This window comes from Balaenoptera physalus (assembly GCF_965194825.1).
Source record: "Balaenoptera physalus genome assembly, chromosome: 6".
NCBI lineage: Eukaryota > Metazoa > Chordata > Mammalia > Artiodactyla > Balaenopteridae > Balaenoptera > Balaenoptera physalus.
Genome location: NC_138885.1, coordinates 54,325,910 through 54,346,737, shown reverse-complemented (window position 1 = coordinate 54,346,737; position 20,828 = coordinate 54,325,910). Strand labels below are relative to the sequence as shown.

At 35.1% G+C, this 20,828-nt stretch overlaps 2 protein-coding genes across 10 annotated transcripts in view; one reads left to right on the top strand and one right to left on the bottom strand.

Annotated features, from left to right (window-relative positions):
* The window catches only part of LOC309662312 (CD302 antigen), a 131,578-nt gene extending 113,075 nt beyond the window's left edge, over positions 1-18,503 (top strand). For 3 of the 4 annotated variants that reach the window (XM_082464902.1, XM_082464900.1, XM_082464899.1), the window contains 5 exons: positions 3,492-3,602; positions 10,110-10,226; positions 11,021-11,194; positions 12,479-12,505; positions 15,742-18,503. In XM_082464902.1, coding sequence (XP_082321028.1) covers positions 3,492-3,602; positions 10,110-10,226; positions 11,021-11,194; positions 12,479-12,505; positions 15,742-15,944 — 632 coding nt within the window. In that variant the 3' untranslated portion in view covers positions 15,945-18,503. The remainder of the gene's footprint in view (positions 1-3,491; positions 3,603-10,109; positions 10,227-11,020; positions 11,195-12,478; positions 12,506-15,741) is intronic. The other variant, XM_082464901.1, reaches the window with a different exon arrangement.
* Positions 18,504-18,779: 276 nt separating this feature from the next.
* Positions 18,780-20,828, bottom strand: part of MARCHF7 (membrane associated ring-CH-type finger 7) — a 45,257-nt gene continuing 43,208 nt past the window's right edge. For all 6 annotated transcript variants that reach the window (XR_014264632.1, XR_014264633.1, XR_014264634.1 and 3 more), the window contains one exon: positions 18,780-20,090. Coding sequence is in view for 3 of the 6 variants with exons in the window: in XM_082465003.1 (XP_082321129.1) it covers positions 20,022-20,090 (69 nt within the window). In the remaining 3 variants the exon portion in view is untranslated. The remainder of the gene's footprint in view (positions 20,091-20,828) is intronic.

Sequence of the window (20,828 nt, the reverse complement as noted above, 5' to 3'; positions counted from 1 at the left end):
CATGGGTATGTTCATTCTATGCAGATTCACTAAGATGTGTATGTATGATTTGCACATTGTATATTGTATTTCAGTAAAAAGTTTAATTTTTAAAAAGTATAGTCTCTCAGTATCTGCAGGGGACTGGTACCAGGACCCTCTGTGGATATCAAAATCCGAGGATGCTCAAGTACCTTATATAAAGTGGTGTAGTACAGTCTGTCCCCTGTATCCGAGGGTTCCACATCCGCAGATACCGAGGACCAACTGTACCAGTAACGGTGTTAGAATTGGCAGCAAGGTCAATCTAGTTCTATTCCAGGGTATAAGAAACAGCATGCTTCTAGAAGGAAAAGATGAATACACTGCAAAGGGAGTGTTTGAGGATGCTGAAGGGATGATAAATTAAGCCATTTAAGGATGAAGAGGAGATAGGATTCATTCATTCATTTAGCAAAATATTTTGGTCCCTATTATAGTCCAAGGAGCTATCTGAGGTGTTGGGGATTCAAAAATAAGGCCCAGCCCCTATTTTCAGAGAGGTCACTGTCTCTAGAGAAGGGTGCCGAGGATGGTAGAGTTAATAAAAGCTACAATGTTTTGAGCACCTTCCTTGTACTAGGCACCGTGCTGTGCAGTTTTGTTGCTTAATGTTCACAACAACAATCCAATGAGGTTGTTATCCCTTTTTGCCTGAGGAAACACAGGAAATAAGTTGTCCAAGGTCTCACCACCAAGATACAAATACAGGTCTGTCTGACTTCAAAGCTGTGTTCCTTCTGCTACTTTACATGGCCATTGGATGGTGGTTTCGAAGAGAAAGAACTATGTGATGAAATTACAAGCGGAAGTTAAAATACATTACAGTGGTGGTGTCTTAGAGAAAGTGGTGTAGATAGATGGCCTGAATCTCAAAGGATGAGCAGTGAGTAATGTTTGATGGTCTGGAAGTGGAAACGGAGGAATAAAAGTCTTTTCTTCTGAGTAAGGGCCAGACTTTCAGAGAAGGCAGCAGAGCTGTACGGAGAAACCGAGATGGCTGAGTACTGCTTCTCAGGAAGAGGATCTAAGGGTCTGCTCCACATACAGACTTTCAACCAAGCACCTTGTTTTCAGGCCCTTCCTGAGCCTTCTTCCTATAAAATGCCTTTCCAATTCCTGAACTTTTCTAGATTTCCTTGCTTTTTTAAAATTTAATTTTACTTTATTATTTTTTTAATCTTTATTGGAGTATAGTTGATTTACAATGTTGTTAGTTTGTTAGTTATGTTAGTTTCAGGTGTACAGCAAAGTGAATCAGTTATACATATACATATATCCACTCTTTTTTCGATTCTTTTCCCATATAGGCCATTACAGAGCATTGAGTAGAGTCCCCTGTGTTATACAGTAGGTCCTTATTAGCTATCTGTTTTATATATAGTAGTGTATATATATCAATCCCAATCTTCCAGTTTATCCCTCCCCCCCATTACCCCCTGGTAACCGTAAGTTTATTTTCTACATCTGTAACTCTATTTGCTGTGTAGATAAGTTCATTTGTACCCTTTTTTTAGATTCCACGTGTAAGTGATACATGATATTTTAGACTTCCTTGCTTTTTAAACATTGGAATCATACTGCAGATATATTTTTATAGTGAGATTTTTAAAAAATTAATGGTTTATTGTGAGCATTTTCCCAAAGCAAAGTGCTTGTTGTTAAAACATCCCTATCCAACTTTAAGCCACCATAATGGGAAAGTTCTAGATTCCTGCCGGAGTTCAAACCAAGGTAGTCACACGTGTAAGACAAGAATTTATAAACAGCAGGAAGGAAAAAAATAAAATGGAACCTATATACAAAATAAATTGTATCTTGGGATGCCTACCCTCAGCTAGTACATCTTGGATGGTTTAATGACTAAATGTAGCAGTATGAGGCCAGAGAAAAACTCATGACTCACAAATTGAGATAATTTTAAGTAGCCCATTGTATTAATTAGGTTATTGATTCAGCTGCTATAACAATGACCTGAATTAACAATGGCTTAACAAGATCAAAGTTTATTTTCTCTCTCTTTACAACCTGAGCGTGATATGTTGGCTTCACTTAGGATCCTTCTATCTTGTTGCTGTTATTCCTAGGCTGTTTCCATTGTTTACACGATTGATTGATTGATTGATTGATTGAAGATGGCTAGCTACATTTTAGCCAGTGGGAAAGAGGAAATGTGGTCCAGGAAGCACACTCTTTGCTTTTAAAGGTATATTTTTACACATTTCACTTCTGCTTACACTTCATTATCCAGAAGCCACCAGAAGCCTGGGAGATAGTGTAGCTTGGTGGCCTGTAGTCTGTGCTGTATAAGAAGCTGAGGTCAAGTACTGGAGACAAGGAATGGGCTCTGCCATATTCTGAGCTTAGTGAAATGGAGGTTGTTGAATTTAGACGAACATAGCTGATTGTTCAATTCTGATCTTTGTAGTAAGCCATTCTTCTACTTGTTTATATTAAAATTGTAATTCGGGGAGTTCCCTGGTGCTAGGTCTAGTGGTTAGGATTTGGTGATTTCACTGCTGTGGTCTGGGTTCAATCCCTGGTCGAGGAACTGAGATCCCGCAAAAATAAAACCAGGTAAAAAGTGATTTTCCCTATACAGACCTAAGAGAATATGGAAGGTTAATGCCTTAATGTTCCTTTATTCACTGGAATTCAGTAAAATCTTCACATCCTTTCTCCATTCTGGCCAGTGAAATCAAGGTCTTAACAGGCCTACTTTTGCTTCTAATGCTAACTAATGAAATTCCAGAGCCAAGGCTGAAAAATACACATCTTTATAATGAATAACACCAGAAGATAGAGATGAAGGAGATGACCCTCTACAGCAATAGAGGAAGAAGTATGGTTCTGCTTCATAAAACTAGTTCAAAGAATCTGCTTTGATGAAGTGTTAAATTAAAATATTCATAAAAACATCAATCTTGTTTTCTTGTGCAATAGGAAAACTTGTCTGAATATTCATAATCTAGCAACTTCTTTTCTTCTCTGTTCTTGAAAGTATATTTTGAACAAAAGATCTTGTAAGACTCTTAAGACTTTTGAAATTGAATTGTTACTATATACTGCAAAAATAACCTTGAAAGAAAACTTGTAATTCTGATTGGTTGTCTTCCTTGATAGTTTATTGCCTTGGTTATTAGCATATGTAATATGCTATAATTTACATGTCTGAACTATTAAACACCTAAAGACTTGTAACTTTGCTCTGTCTAATCATAAGGGAATCAGTGGCGCATTTTCCTTTTCCCACGTGTACAATGGTGAAAAATAAATTCCTATCACACTAGTCAATTTCTTTTTTTTTTTTTTTGTCAATTTCTTATTTTAACAAAGACCAAGAGCCTTATGGCTAAATTAACAAGGGAAATTGCCATTCTTTTTTTTCTGTGAAAATTTAATATCTAATATCTTTATCTTTAGGAATTCATGAAATTAAAGTTATTTAATAGCGTATCTCTTTTTCCACATAGACTGCCCTTCATCCACCTGGGTTCAGTTCCAAGACAGTTGTTACATTTTTCTTCAAGAAGCCATCAAAGTAGAAAGCATAGAGGATGCCAGAAATCAGTGTACTGACCATGGTAAGGAGCTTATTCTATTTTGTTTTTTCACAGCTCAGTAAAGAGTGTTCACTAATTTCTTTAAAACATAGTTTTGTTGTATCTCACTTTCACCTTGGTCCTTGTAATAAATGGACAGCTTTTATTCTGTAATACACAAGACACAAGCAGTGCAATTGGGCTATACCCTTGAGCTGGAAGACAGTTGTTGGACCACACTGCCCAAAGCAGAGTGACAGAACCTTAGCAAGAGCAGGGTGTATTTAATGTAAGTACTCTGTGTCAGGCACTGTTCTTACGCACATAATATACTTTAACTGGCTTTAATTATTACAGCAAACCTATCAGGTAGTTTATCATTAGCCTCCTTTTATCAAGAGAATAAAACTAGTTCAGTTATTGGTTAAAGGTCACACAGGAAATAATTGGCAGAGCCAGGATTCAAACCAGGGACTGTCTGATTTTAGGACCAGCGTTCTTAATCACTCTTATTCTGCCCTGAAACTACTGTTTCAGGCATGCAGTGGGGGCAGAAGTTAGATTACATGGGACTGTGACGTGAGACTGTGGTAAAGAAGCATACCGTTAAATAAAAATGAAAAAAAGGCTGTGTATTTGCTACATGATATGCTCAGTATTCTCTGGGAAATATAACTTCACATTTTGAAATCTTTTAAATAAAAATGTCATTTTAAAAAAGGTGTGCTTGGGTGCTCTTTATATATTTGGCTGTTTGGCCCAAAGTGCATCCTTGTTGTTAAGCCTCTTATTGTGATACTTGTCAGCTCAAACTAAAACGATGGTGTGAGTTAGCATGTTTTTCAACTGAGATATCTATGATGGTGAGATGAGAGTCCTTGATTATTTAAAGGTACTTTTTATTATTGTGTGAGATCTAAAAATCTCTTATTTCATTAAATTTTCTCTTAAGCATATTCATAACACCAGCATTTAAAAATGTGCTTTACTGGGACTTCCCTGGATGTCCAGTGGTTAAGACTCTGCGCTCCCAATGCCGGGGGCATGGGTTCCATCCCTGATTGGGGAACTAAGATCCCGCGTGCCGCAGGGCACGGCCAAAAAATACATAAATAAAAAATAAAAATAAAAATGCCCTTTATCTAAAAAACACAATTTCTGACAACCCACCAATTAACATTTTGGAAGAATATCAAATTGCTTTAATTAAAATCATAGTCACTTATTATAGAAGGAATAAATGTAAGCATAGGAGTTTTAAATCCTAAGAAGTGCCACGTACTACTCAGTACATATTGTTTTCCTTAGGAATAAATGTAGGCATAGCCATTTTAAATCCTATGAAGTGCCATGTAATACTCAATACATATTTTCCTTACTTGCTAAATGGTGTTGAACATTGGCTCTTTGAAAACAAGACATTTCCAACATGCTAATATGGTTTCACTCCAAGGAAATGGAGTAATAGGAATTTTGCTGGTCTTCCAAGATTTTTATTTATATATGTATGTATGTATGTATGTATGTATGTATGGCTGTGTTGGGTCTCTTGCTGCGCGTGAGCTTTCTCTAGTTGCGGCGAGCAGGAGCCACTCTTCGTTGCAGTGCACGGGCTTCTCTTTGCGGTGGCTTCTCTTGTTGCGGAGCACGGGCTCCAGGTGCACGGGCTTCAGTAGTTGTGGCGCATGGGCTCAGTAGTTGTGGCGCACGGGCTTAGTTGGTCCGCGGCATGTGGGATCTTCCCGGGCCAGGGCTTGAACCCATGTCCCCTGCATTGGCAGGCGGATTCTTAACCACTGCGCCACCAGGGAAGTCCACAAGATTTTTTTAAATGGTGTTTCCCCCACAACTATTTTCTATCTCTTTTTTAAAAACCATTTATGTCAGGTATACTTAGACATAAACACAGATTTCAATAAACAAATTATATTGGAGGCTCAGAGTCAAGAAAAGACATGTTCCTGTACTCCTATTAGCTTGTATGAACCACAAGGTCAGATTTCGTCCTCCAGCTTTAATACTTATCTTCAGCAGTTAAGCAACTGCATACTCTACAGAGGCATAGTTAATATTTGTTGACTGACTTCCTCTACAACTAAAGTGTAGTTAATTGTATTTGCTAATTTTTTTTTAGAAAATGAAGCAAAATGAAATTGAAAACACCCAGCAACTTTGAGGCCTGATTTTTGATTATTTGAAGTCCATTAACTCTACTTATTCAAGTAGAGTAGCCACTTAGGAATTTTAAATCGTTGTATATAAATTTGCTTATAAAGTTTATCTTGTGTCTAAAGAAAAATGTCTTTTTTCCCAGTTAAATATTTATAAATTCAGTTTGTCTTACTGATTTGATTTTTTTTTAATTTCTCATACATTTCTGATAATCTCATCATTTATTTGATCATCCTCTACCTTTGCTGCCACTCTGGAAATATCCATTTCATTGATGAATCAGAAAATTAGCTAAAATTAGTTAATATTACCATTACTTTTTTTGGCTAGGGTAGTGTTTTGGTTTAGAACAGTAGGTGGACATGAATTCAGTGTTTGCTATATATGAAGAAGGAAAAGCATAAGGAATACTAGGACATTTACATTTGGATTTATAAAATCTTCACAGGTATACAAAATCCTATCTTAAACCTATAATTAGGGGTATAGAAAATAGGTGACTTGTTACCTTTTGGACTGCTGAGAGCTATATTTAGAAATATTCCCAGTGCTTTGTGTTAATTTACTTGATGTTACTTGTACTTATTTTGGGTACTGTTATTGTTCATCTAGGAAAATAATTGTGAGAGGCTAAAATTTTTCTTATTTTGCAACATTTACCTTTGATTTAGATATTTTCATTATAATAGAACAAATAAATATTTTCAATCTTTCCTTTTTGTGATCTGTGTATGAGCTATGTCACTAGCCATAAAAAGAATTAAAGACCCAAATTACATCTCAGCAGGTAGCATCACTGGTAATGCATTGTAAAAAAAAAATTTGCTTGAGCACATGTGTTCTTCAGGGATTTATGCTATCATTTGTTAAAGAAAATTAAAGTGTGTCTTTTTTCCTAACATATTACGTTTATACAGTATTTACTTAAATTGCAATGTTAAAAATCATTCAAGTTCCATTGGCTGACACAAGGTCAGAGAAAGGAATGAAAATCTCATCTCTGAACACCTAAGCCTAAACTATAACCTAGTTAAATATTTCCCTTGAGGATTTTTCTAAAGTGGCATTTTGGTTACATTTCACAGCTAAGTACAAGTAAGTACGAGGGTAAAACAGATTAAAAGTCTGTATGACATTTAACAGGAGGTGATAGCAGCTAGAACTGATAAGAAAACCATCATAGAATTTTTAAAAATGGAGCTATGACTGAGAGAGAGAAACTTGCTGAATTCTAACTTTGAATTAAAGTATTAAGTATTTTAAAGGTCAGTCTTATTTTTTCTTTTCTTTTAGAAGTTCTTTTTTTTTTTTTTTTTTTAAATTATTTATTTATTTACTTTTTTTGGCTGTGCTGGGTCTTCGTTGTGTGCGTGGGCTTTCTCTAGTTGCGGCGAGCGGGGACTACTCTTCGTTGCGGTGCGTGGGCTTCTCATTGCTGTGGCTTCTCATTGCAGAGCACAGGCTCTAGGCTCACGGGCTTCAGTAGTTGTGGCACACAGGCTCAGTAGTTGTGGCTCATGGGCTCTAGAGCGCAGGCTCAGTAGTTGTGGCGCACGGGCTTAGTTGCTCCGCGGCATGTGGGATCTTCCCGGACCAGGGCTCGAACCCGTGTCCCCTGCATTGGCAGGCGGATCCTTAACCACTGCGTCACCAGGGAAGTCCTAGAAGTTCTTAATTACACGGTTAGTGCACAGTCACTGTATAGAAGAGCACTTAATGCAAATATTTAAAAAATAAAGTTACCCTAAATTGTACCATCCTAAGGAAATGTAATGACTATTAACATTTGGTAAGTATCCTTCTAGACTTCCGACCCCCCAGGCAGATATATTTTAATAAATATTTGATATATATGTATATATACATGTATATATGTATACATATATATACTATATGTACATATATATTTCCATAATCTATTTTCCTTTAAAAATATTTTTCCATGGCAGTAAATATAGAATGCATATTTCCTAATAACTGTACACTATTCCTCTATATAGATATGCCATAATTGATTTAATCCTCTAATATTGGTTATTAAATTATTTCCAATCTTCCAGTGTTGTAAATGTGATGAACATCAGTGATTGTGCCTATGTGAGCAGAGCCAATGATTGTCTTGCAGACATCTTGCCAAATTATCTCCAAAAAGATTTTACTAATTTTTACTCCAACTAACCACTTATGAGTTCCTATTTTTCTACACCCTAAGCCAGCACTGTTTAATCGGCACGTCTGAAACTCTTATTTTCATTCTTTTACCAGTGAAATTGCATTTTTCACACTTCTTGTGTTACATTTCCTTTCGTGAGGGTGAATTGTCTTTTTTATTTTAATTGAAGTATAATCGATGTACGATACTGTTACAAATTGAACAATATAGTGATTCACAATTTTTTAAGGTTTTACTCCATTTTTGGTTACTATAAAATATTGGCTATATTCCAGTGTTGTACAGTATATCCTTGTAGCTTATGTTATGCATAATAGTACCTCTTAATCCCCACCCCTATGTTGCCCCCTTCCCCCATCCCTCTCCCCACTGGTAAGCACTGGTTTGTTTTCTGTATCTGTGTCTACTGCCTTTTTAACAGTCTGAGACCAATTTTTTTTTCTTCTATTAAGGTGTTTGCCTGTTATTTTTTATTCATAACAGAGCTTTAGTCTGCCCAGTTTGATTTTCTTCTGTAACAGTATGGTTGGTTTGGGGGGAGATTTTAGGCCCTGTAGTTTTCTTTTCCCCTGTAGTTAAATTTATTTTTTAAGCCTCTTTTAAAAGATGTGAAACTAATCGCCTAATACAAATTTTTCTTACCACGTCATGACCTAATGGCTCTTTCTCGTCTCCATATATCTGTTAATTACCAGAAAGTTACTGGTTTTAGAGTGATGTCATAAATACAGCAGCCTATTATTTAAGTTTCCTGTAATTTCTCAGTGTGTTCCCTGGATCAGCAAGCAGCATCAGTGTCACCTGGGAACTGGTTAGGAATGTAAATTCTCAGGCCCCACGTTACTCCAGCTAAATCAGAAGCTCTGGGTGTAGAAGCCAACACTGTTTTAACAAGCCCTCCATGTGATTCTGGTGCACACTAAAGTTGGAGAGCTGCTGATCCAAGGCAGTATTCTCAAGTTTTCGGAAGTTTTTGTTAAGTCAGGATGATTTTGGAAGAATGTAATTTAATGATAGGAAAGATTTCCGCATCTCTCCATGTAGTACCTGAATTAGTTGTAGTACCCAAAGCTTCCAAGATAACTTTAAAAATGTTTAGGATCAATGACTTCTCCTTGGAAAATTATGAAAATTTTAACTTCTAAAATTACTGAGACTGGAAAGTCATGTTTCTTAGGAACATTTTGATGTTTATTCCTCACTTAGCTGAGTACGGCTGAAAGGATGTATTTTTCCCAGGGGTTAGATGTACCTTCCCCACCAGATTTCTGGTTGCTATAAGCTCTGATGTCATCATTCATTCTTCACTTGCAAAAACATGCAATATCATGAGAGAAACTAACTCCATTAGCGTTTTCTCCTAAGTATTATCCAGTTAAGACAGTGGAATGATTTTTTTAATTTGCAAGAGAATCTTTGTTGGGTTAAGAAACAAGATTAAATATATCTGGGAAAAGTGAAGTTACTGCTAATATTTTATAGGGTGCTATGTAGCTTATAGATTGAAAGGGTAAAAAATGTGAGACATAAAATCTATGTGGCTGCTGCTCTTTACTCAAACCAGGTGAGACAGTACCAGGAAATATCAGCTGTCCAATGAGAACAGGACCAAGGACCTCCTTTATCACTTTCCCTAACCAGGACTTCCCCAAGGGTGACCACAGAGGAAAATATGGGAAGGCATAGGCTTCAGGCAGCAGGCACATGGTGGCCCGTGAAGTGAGGCAGGTCAGAGACCGCTTGTTACTTGAACTTCACTCGGTCTTGGGACTGTTCTGGCAAGTTGCCCTGGTAGTTTTCAGCTCTCCTCAGTGTGGTCAGAGCTACTCCTCCCTATAATTGTGAACTGAGGGCAGGAGGGGCCGTGATTGCTAGAGGAAGGGGTAGTGAAAAGTTGAGATGCAGGAAGTGTGTTCTACTGCTCCAGCCTTCCCATGATGTTTTCTTTCCATGTTGTTTACGAGATTACTAACCCTAAGTGAATGAAATAAAAAGTATGATTCTGTTCAGTTTATCACATTATCATTTTACTTTTCTCATGAGTATATTGTCTCTTCAGAAATGTGCATGACATTTTCAAGCTAAATTTTTTAAAAGGATGTAAAAGTATAATGTATTATAATAATGTATAATTTGTATATACTTCATGTGATTTTCATTGATTTTGGGAACATGCTGACTTCTTCTCCCTAAAATAATTTCAGGAGCAGACATGATAAGCATACATAATGAAGAAGAAAATGCTTTTATACTGGATACTTTGAAAAAGCAATGGAAAGGCCCAGATGATATCCTATTAGGCATGTTTTTTGACACAGATGGTAAGTGATATTTATACTTAAATTGTTTCTTACATTTTTTTCTTAATGTTAGTAAAACTGATAACTTTCTTTTAGATTCTTCAATTCTGTAGTTCGGTATTTCCTGTGGTTTCCAGGTATTGTATTTTCAGTATGCACCCATGTACCACAGCTTTCCCCTGAGCAGCTCAATGTGTGTCACATGTTCTGGATTAAAATATGGTTCTAGACTCAGTATTTCTTTAATATGGTAGGGTAATAAAAATTGGTACTAGTGTCAACAATTAATAGGATAAAGATAGACAAGTGTCAAGTAATACTATGTAAATGTATTTATTGTCACTGTTGAAAACAGAAAGTACATAATCATTTTCAAAATGAAATGAAATTACTAAGGTTACCATTAACATTTTAACTATTTTCTTGACTATTTCTTCAGGAAAATTATATATATTTTTTAATCACAAATGGGATCTTCTTCAGAACCTTCTTGAACCAGTATCTTTTGCCTGTGTACAGGATATATTCCTCCTTCTAATTTAAATCCTACAATCAAAAGTTTAGACCAGACATATCTTAGTAACTTCCCACCTTTAAAACTAGACCCAGGAAATCCCTGGTGGTCCAGTGGTTAGGACTCCATGCTTTCACTGCTGAGGCCCTGGGGTTCGATCCCTGGTTAGGGAACTAAGATCCCACAAGCCATGAGGCGTGGCCAAAAAGTTTAAAAAAAAATAAAGCTAGACCCTTTTCTTTGACTTTCTTTTAACACATTTTATACTGTCATAATGTTAAAAATTTTCCTTAACTGACAGATGCCAGTTTCAAGTGGTTTGACAAGTCAAATATGACATTTGTTAAGTGGTCAGACCAAGAAGATGGCGAGGATCTAGTTGACACCTGTGCCTTTTTGCACACCAAGACAGGTGATTGGAAAAAAGGAAATTGTGAAGTTTCTTCTGTGGAAGGAACCCTTTGTAAAGCAGCTAGTAAGTATAATTGAAGGCCTTTTTCCATTCTAAGAGAGGTGGGGAAAATAGGGCTGGTTTTAAAATAATTTTCTTTGTGATGTGTGACTCAATATGTAGAGGAAGTAAGACTTCAGAAGATACTGAGTTGGTTTGCTCCCAAGACTCTTGGAAGTCAAATATGTAATCCTATTACATTTCAGAGGTAGGGCCAGATCATGTGAACCAGGAATACTTTTATTCTATCTGCTTATTCTTAGAGCTTCTAAGAAGTCAAAAATTTCTTACATTGTTCAAAGGAATTATCATAGCCTCTTTGTGATTTGATTAAACAGTGGAAGTGGTGAAGAATAATCATGGCTGATTCCGGAATGCTAATGTTAGCGTACAAAGAATTTGATTCAGTACAAGGACATCTTTGATTAGGCCAAGAAAAATTGCATCATAGTTTATAATTTACTCTGGATTAAAGTATAAGTTTTCTTCTTACACGTCACAATGCTTTCTAATGAACAAAATTATCCTGTCCCAAAATATTTTCATATTATTGTTAAACATTAGACAGTTTGTTCTTTTATGTTTTAGAAAGAACTGTTTTCTCACTAAAGACATTTAAATTTCAAAACACGATTTTGGGTTGCTTGAAACAAGACAGAAACAGCCATTTCCCGCATTGCATCCTTAATATTCCCCCCTTCTACTCCAACTGCAAACCAAAACTATCCATCTGCCTCTGATTATTTCCTTTCTTTACATCTGGAACTACATACAATTTTTTTTTTTTAAACTTGCCTCAGCAGGGTTTTTGACTAATCAGTCACGCTTTTATGGTAGTAGCATTTGCCTTCCAATATTTGTTGGATTTTTTAAAAGTTGGTTCTTTTCATATACTATGCCTCAGGGCACCATTATATAAGCCAAATTTTTAATTAAACTATAACTTTAAAACATCAGAAATAGTGAGCAAATCTGTACTACCAAGGTAGGGTCACAATTGTATACTTTTACTGTTTCTACAGACTTTCCAACCCAAATCCTCTTATCTCCCTCACTTCATCACACTTTTTCTTGAGTTCCCTTATTCTTTTTCCACCAACTGAGCTAATGCGTTTTTAGCTCTCTACATCTTTTTTTAAAAAAACTGAGTTCAAAACAGATAATACAGACACATGACCAAGCAACAGAAATATGGATAATACTAAACTATTAAAGGGTTCGTTTTAAACTACTTTCAAAGTGTTTAGAAGCATTCTTAGATAGAATAAGGCATACTTAAATTAATTATGATTTTCTTTTGTATTCTAGTCCCATATGAAAAGAAATATTTATCAGGTAAGTATGGTCTTTTGTTAAATTTTTCCCACAAGAAAGAATATATTAAGATTCTAGCATATTAAAGTAGTACTGAAGACCTCTTTAATTATATGACAGTGTAAAGTAGAACAACTTTTATAAGAATATAGAAAGACTTGACATTTTAAATATATCTGCAAGTTATGTATGAAATGAACATTTTTTAAAAACACCAAATCTATCTCCTCATTGCTCCATTATCTGTTTTTGTGGGGAATGACTGCATCTTTTGTTAAAAAATTTTTTTCTTATAGTTGTAATTACAGTTCATGAAGAATCTTAGGGCTTACTAAGCGTATTTTTGGGAAAGGAACAGGTAATATATTTACGTGGTTCCAAAAGCAAAACTATACAAGGCAAACACTGACAAATCTGTCTCCTCCCACTGTGCCTCCGTCCATCCTATTCTACCTGAACCCTTATTGGGCACTATTTCACTTTCTTCTTTAAATGTCTAGTGTTTCTTTTGCCAATGTAAACAAGAGATATGACTTACTTTTTTATTCACTAAATAGTCTAAATATCTCTCCATGTCATTACCTATAGCTAAATCTTCATTCTTTTTTACAACTGTATACTCATCCATTGTATGGATACATTCAATTATTTACCAACTCCGGACCCCTACTGGGTTGTTTCCAAACATTTGCTATTATAACAGTGCTGCAAGAAATGAATCACCTTGCACAAAAGCATGTTTATCTTAGATTCTCTGAAATATAACTGCCGTATTGAACATGAATATATAACTTTGATCAATACTGATAGTTTCAGAGAAATTGTACCATTTTGCATCCCCCAAAACAATGTATGAATGCCTGTTATGAAATTTTTGCAAATTGTGTAGCATATTTTTTAACCTCCATATTTTTGATGTGTAATTAACTGAGGATAAAATGCACAATCTTAAATGTACACCTTGATGGTTGCTTATGTATATACCTGTGTAACTACCACTCAAATCGAGATATAACATTTCCATCACACCACAAAATGGTGTGTCCGCATGCCCCTCCCAATAAATGCCCACCCTACCAGCATCCACCCCACAGGTAACCACTATTGATTTCTATCACCATAGGTTAGAGTTGTTTGTTCTTGAACTTCACATAAATGTAACTTTTTCAGTCAGAACATTTTTTTGATTCATCAGTGCTGCCCATATATATTGTACTTTTTCTATTGCTGCACACTACTTTATAAACATACCATAATTTGTCCATTCTCCTGTCTATGGACATTTGATCATTATTAGTCTGGCATGAATGTGATCGTGCTATGAACATTCTCATACTTTTTTTTTGGACCTTTGTTCTCATTTTCCTTGAGAGTGAAACAGCCATAGGGTAGCTAATAATGTTTAGCATTATTAGAAATAATCAAATAATTTTTCAAAGTGGTTGAACCATGTTAACATTCCTGCTGACAAGTTCCATTTGCTCTACATCCATCCGATGACGGTCTTGTCAGTCTAATTTTAGCCATTCAGATGGGTATGTAGAGTGATCTTATTTTAATTTCCCTGATGAAAAATGATGTTGAGCACCTTCACACATGTATTAGCCATTTGGATATCTTCTTTTATAAAATGCCTATTCAAGTCTCTTGCCCTTATTTTTTCCTTAATATCATGATTACTTTCTCTCAGTTTGGAGCTTGCTATGACTGACAGAAGAGGAGAAAAGGAGTGTTTATGGGTTCATTGGGTTCATGTATATATAGGAGAGGTAAATCCTGACTCTTCTATAAGATGAATATATATAACATCTTAAAAAAAAAATCAAGCAAAGCACCACCTCACTCATTAAGTTGGCTATCAAAAAGAAAAAAGAAAGAAAGGGAAGAAAGGGAGAAAGAAAGGGAGAGAGAGAAAGGGAAGGAGGAAGGAAAGGAAAGAAAAGAAAGAAAACAGAGGGACTCCCTGGTGGTCCAGTGGTTAAAACTGTGCTTCCACTGCAGGGGGCACGGGTTTGATCCCTGGTTGGGGAACTAAGATCCCACGTGCTGCACGGTACAGCCAAAACCAAACCAAACCAAACCAAAAAAAAAAGAAAACAGAAAATAACAAGTGTCGACAAGAATGTGGAGACCGTGGAACCTCTGTGCACTACTGATGGGAATGTAAAATGGTGCATCCGCTGTGGAAACAGTACAGGAGCTTCCCCAAAAATTTAGCATAGAATTACCATATGATCCAGTATATACCCAAAAGATGTGAAAACAGGGACTTGAACAGAATTTAAACCATGTTTATAGCAGTATTATTCTCAGTAGCCAGGAAGGTGGAACCAAGTCAAGTGTCCATCTACAGATGAATGGGTAAGTAAAACATGGTATATACATACTATGAACATTATTCAGCCTTAAAAAGGCAATTCTGACACATGCTACAACATGCATGAACCTGGAGGACACTAGGCTAAGTGAAATAAGCCAGTCACAAAAGGACAAATACTGTATGACTCTAATTATTTGAGGTACCTGGAGTAGTCAGCCTCAGAGACAGAAGGTAGAATGGTGGTTGCCAGGGGCCGGGGAGAGGGGGGAATGGGGAGTTAATGTTTAATATAGTTTTCAGGTTTGCAAGATGAAAGTTCTATAGTTGAATGGTTATGACACAGCACAACAATGTAAATGTACTTAATGCTACTGAACTGCACACTTAAAAATGGTTAAGGTGGTAAATTTTGTTATGCATATTTTACTACAATTAAAAAAAATTTTACATCAAAGAGCAATATAAGCATGCATGGAGGCAAATAACAGAAGTAAGAAGAGTGGCTGCTTTGAGGAATGGTAATTAAGGATGAGTAGTAGTAGGGCAGGAGGAGGAACACAGTATTTTCATTACATACCCTGTAGAACTATGAATTTTAAGCTATGCACATGTATACTTTGGATAACATAAAATAATATATGCAAATAGAAATATACGGTGAAACCTTCAGTGTGGATAATTTCCATTTTAGGATCTTAAAGTAGACTGGAGACCTGCAAAGTTTATTTCAAATTTTGAAGTATGGCAATTATTCAAGCTAAGAAATATAAATTTTGATAGGAATAAATGTGTGTAACTGTTTTTCTAACCAATGTGAGAAATTCTCAAAATAGTGAAATATTTATGTGATGAAACTATATTTGTGCTCCCCAAAGAGCAATACTATCAACTTGTGTATCCTGATTTCCCATATTTTCTTTTGTCTTTTCCTTTACAGATAACCACATTTTAATATCAGCTTTGGTGATTGCTAGCACAGTAATTTTGACAGTTTTGGGAGCAGTCGTTTGGTTCCTATACAAAAGAAGTTTGGATTCTGGTTTCACCACAGTTTTTTCAGCTGCACCCCAATCACCTTATAATGATGACTGTGTTTTAGTAGTTGCAGAGGAAAATGAATATGATGTTCAATTCAACTAAGGTTTTGGAAATCTCAGATTAAGAAATCAAATACCTTGACAGTGACTCCTATGCAAGATTCTAATATAAAACCTAACAATGAAAATCATGGTTTTTATGATGTATTACCTAATTCCAGTAACATCCACTATTCTCATGTAATCACTGACTGTGACAAAAATTAATCTTTAGGATTATAAGAACAAAGTTTTTTAAAAAGGAATAATCTTAGATATAATTTAATGGTTTTAACCACCTCCTCAAATGCACCTTTCACTTGAATGAAGGAAAGCTTAAAGCCCAAGTATTAATAGTAAATCAGGTAAAAAAAAAACAACCCAGTCTACTTGTTTTACTTTCTCCATCTTCCCTCCCACTGAGTTGAACCACCTTAGTTTATAGTTGAATTAAAAAAAAAAAGAAAAATTCTACTTATCACTATAATTTTAGCAATCACTAGGTCTTTAGTAATTTCTATGGTCTTGCTCCTTTATCAATAAGGTATGGAAGAATAAACCTGACCTTAAAATAGATTCTCTACATTTAGATATCACTTATGCTTGTTACTCTGATAATTCCTCGAATATTTCCATCTTCCTTTACGATTTACATGTAGAAAATTTTACAGATTTTTTAACACCCCATATGCCACATAATTATACAATTTCAGTACTTTCAGAACACTGTTTTGGACCACAAACAGTATTTAGCACTGATCATAAATGGTCAGAATTTCAGTAAGATTTAATAAATTTTGTGAAACAAAAAAAATTACAGCCATACCAGGAAGGTGTGGAGGAGGCTGGCATTGCGGGTAACTCTTGGGTCATAGTGTCCTTCAAGGATTTTTCTCCTACCACCACATCTGTTCCTATATCATCATCTCTCATGCTCCCCAAGCCTTGATGAAGTTTATCATTCAATGACATGAAACCTGTGTAAGCAATAACTGCAGAGAAAAACTAACTACTACTGTAGTGATCATGTTCAAAGTTTTCAGTATGTGTATTGTACATTTTAAGACAATGGTGAAATAATCATTTGGGGGGGTAAAAAATGAAAATGGAAGAAAGCTGAAACAATGATTTCTTTAGCAACTTAAAAACACAGTATTAGAAAAGATAATGTACTTCACATAAAATTGGATTTACTATATGTAGAAACTTGAAAGTGTGAGGAAAGTAACCTCTCTCCCTAACGCATATCCCATCAATCATCTTATGGGAATACTTTTCATATAGATAGAGACACTATCATCTCTCAAGGTTGACCAGTGGCAACGAAGTCCTAGCTTGCGCCATCTGTTTCCACTGGCCACCATGAATCAGAAACATCCCTCGTCACAATTAATGGCAGTTTTCTTAATGAGACATGTATAACTGCAAAGTGAATAATTTGACTATGTGGTACTAAAAACCAAATTTTATACCAGGTGTTATTACAAAACAATTATGCTCTGTAAAACTCTGAGATTTTGTGTATTGACTGAGATGTCTATTTTATTACTGATAGAGTATTAATGGTGCTGCTAATCGTGAACATTAGACTGGAATTCCTTACTGCTTTTCCTCCTCAAATTCTACCACTCCTTTAAGAACTGAGACCAGCCATCTGTTCCTTAACTTTGTAACTATCAATCACAGATCTTTACAGTATCTAATACACTAGCCGCTAGCCACATGTGGCTATTTAAATAAAGTTCATTTCCTCAATTGCACTAGCCATATTTCAAATGCTCAAATCACGTGCAGTTAGGAGCTACCACGATGGGCAATGCAAATTGTAGAACATTTCCATTATCATAGAAAATTTCAGTGGACAATGCTGCTCTAGAGTCTCCCCTTCCACTTCTACATAACTAATTTTCTTCAGTTCATTTCAGTAACTTCTACCTAATAATGACAGCTCTACCAAAATGGCTGTTTTAACTGATTCAATTTTCCATGTTTGATTTTATTTTCAAACAAGTCCTTAAAGACCCTGGTAATGCAGTGCTAAATCTTAATTCTCTTTATATATCTGAACATCTGTAATAGGCCCTTGTATCTATTTGGTGGTCAACAGATAACTGAATCATTCAAGTCTGTATTTATTTTTAATATTAACAGTAACATTAGCATGCCTGTTTACATTCAGAATGTATAAACTGCTTTCTTCAAACATCTTGGTTCTACCCAATAATGACAATGTAATTCTTATGTTTGGCAACTATTACTACTATCATTACATTTTACCACTTACTTTTAACTACATTTTCTTAGGAATTTGCAATCTTAAATTCTTAGGTATTTGAGTAGTGTATGGTCTCTATTTTGTTCAGAATTTAAAAGTGATACCAATGAAAGATTTTTCTTATTCCCTCTAATTCACATTTACAGGACATAAGCAGCTAATACAATACTGAAATACTAAGTGGTACAAAGGAACTACAAGAATACTATAAAGCTCAAGCCACTGTCTGTATCTCTGTCATTTAGCACTTAATATAGCAAAACTATTAATAAATTGTATGCACACCAATGGAATGTTTTCTACCATTTACTTAAAATTTTTAAATAAAAAATTTTGTGGGTTAAGACACTACATTTTCATGCTGAGTTCTATTAAAAGCATAAATGTTTCAAACTCAAAGCATCCCTAAAGACCTGTAGAATAGATATTGATACTGGCATCCTTAAATTTTGCATATCTGCTTTAAGGAAGGCAACGCAAAGATAACAGGCAGAAGTTGAGCAAATGTTTTAGAAACAAACAATTATATTTCATTTAAAATGGGATTTAAAATAAGATTCTTGGCTATAAGGTTTGAAGGCTTCTTGAGCACATGTTTAAAAGGAAACATTTCAAACTATAAAGTAAATCAATCAGTATGCACTTTATTTCAAGCCAAAGTTTTACATTAAGACCAACAATCTGACTGAATGTGGGCAAACTGTTGATTCACACGTGAGAAATTACATGGTTTCTATTTAGGTTCTGAAGAAGTAGCTTGACAAAAGACTTTATTTAACCTGAAACCCGCCTGAAGGCATTTTTAAGTGTATCCTAAGGGTGTTGACAGAGAAAATATACAGTGTTATGGACACATACACAACTCAGGACCACAGTATGGTGAACAGTTAATGTTCATCTCTTCTCTAAAGGTAGTGAAAAATATTAAGTCATCAAATAAATGCTTAGAATTACCAAGGAACAGTTAAAAATGACCAGGATCCAAACAGGTTATTTATATCATATTTATAAAGAAGTGACAACACTAAAAAACACATTGAAAACCAGTGTTTTAAACTCTGAATGTGGGATTTAAAAATATTTCGTTAACTTGAGACTGCAATAATACTTTTAACCAAATAGCATCTGACTGGCAAATTCTGATATAATTTACAGCTGTAATATTCCTAAAAGGAATATCTACATACTATGGCCTATCAAATATAATCTGCATTTTGCATATCAATACAAAAATTTATCCATTTGTACACTTTATTTATATATTTTAAAAATTAGATTTCATTGCTAAGTGAATTTAGAATTCAAATTAAATTTGGAAACCTAATATAATGAATGCTCTTCTTAACTTTCTCCCCATTCTTTTTTTTTAAACACTGGAAGCAAATGATTATGAAAATGAGACCGCAACTTAAGGCATTTTAAAAAGAAAAATAATTAGGTGCCATTTGGCAATTTATTCTAAAAGCATATTTTGTCCCACTTTTTTCACTAACGAGACTAAAACACCAACCTTTTTTCATAAATATAACTACAGTAATCACAACACAAAAAAGGGCTGTCAGCATTGCTTAGATATTTAAAACAAGGGTAACACTTTCCCCACTCATCTAAAAGAAAAATACTTTTAATTACCAGTTTATAAACATCAGATTCACTGGCCATGTTAAAAGGCCCAGCAGAATTTTAATTCAGCAACACTTGAGAATGAACATATATATACATGCATAATGTGTGTGTGTGTGTGTATATATATATATTCATTCTATATATAGACAGTAAATGTGTTCAATAGGTATTTCCCCAGAAAATTAATTCATACTTAATTGCCAGTTTTAATAAACACTGTTCACAGATCATCCATTTGTCTCATATGAAGTTAGGCAATATCAAATGTTCTGTTATGGTCTCCATCTTCTTCAGAATCATCCTCTGAAGCTGTTGAAAGAAAACAGGATGATCAAGAATGATTTTAAGGGGGATGAGAATGGATGTGTAAGTATGAAGCCAGAACAGCAATGACTTGTACGATAAAAACCCCAATGTAGCCAGGGTTAGTGCGGTCTGACTGTGGGTGAGGCCCGTCTACAACGCTCCCACCCCCCATTTTCATTTTTTCTTGTTAGTTTTTATTAAAATGAAAATGTTTAAAAATGTGGCTCAAGGACATCTAAAAAGTTTCTGAGATCAATTTGTGTTCACAGTAGCTAATGAGAAATACACTAGAGAAAGAGTAAACTTAAGGCAAGTGCTCTCACACACCTGAGTAGAATCTGGCTTATTACCGCTGCATGTTTGATGTATCCGATGAAAATGAAAAAAAATGTACATAGAATAATAGGTTATGGGTGTTCTTGAAATTTACATCAGAGCTATGTCTATACAATGCCAAGAAAAAGCTCTATTTAGTCAAAAAAGCTTTATATAGACACAGCCTAATATAATTGGATTTAGTAAAAACCTTTTGTTGAGACTATTCCTATGCCTCCACGTTGTCAGAAATTTATCACTCTTGCAACATGTCCGACCTCAATTTATTTTAGTCATTAGTGGCTCAAGAGTTTAATATAAAACTTCCACGAATGTCTTTAAGAAGGACACAGTAAGTACAAGACTATGTAACTGTCTGCATGTGAAGGAAAATGGAAGTTCACTAAACATCCTACCAGCATTTGC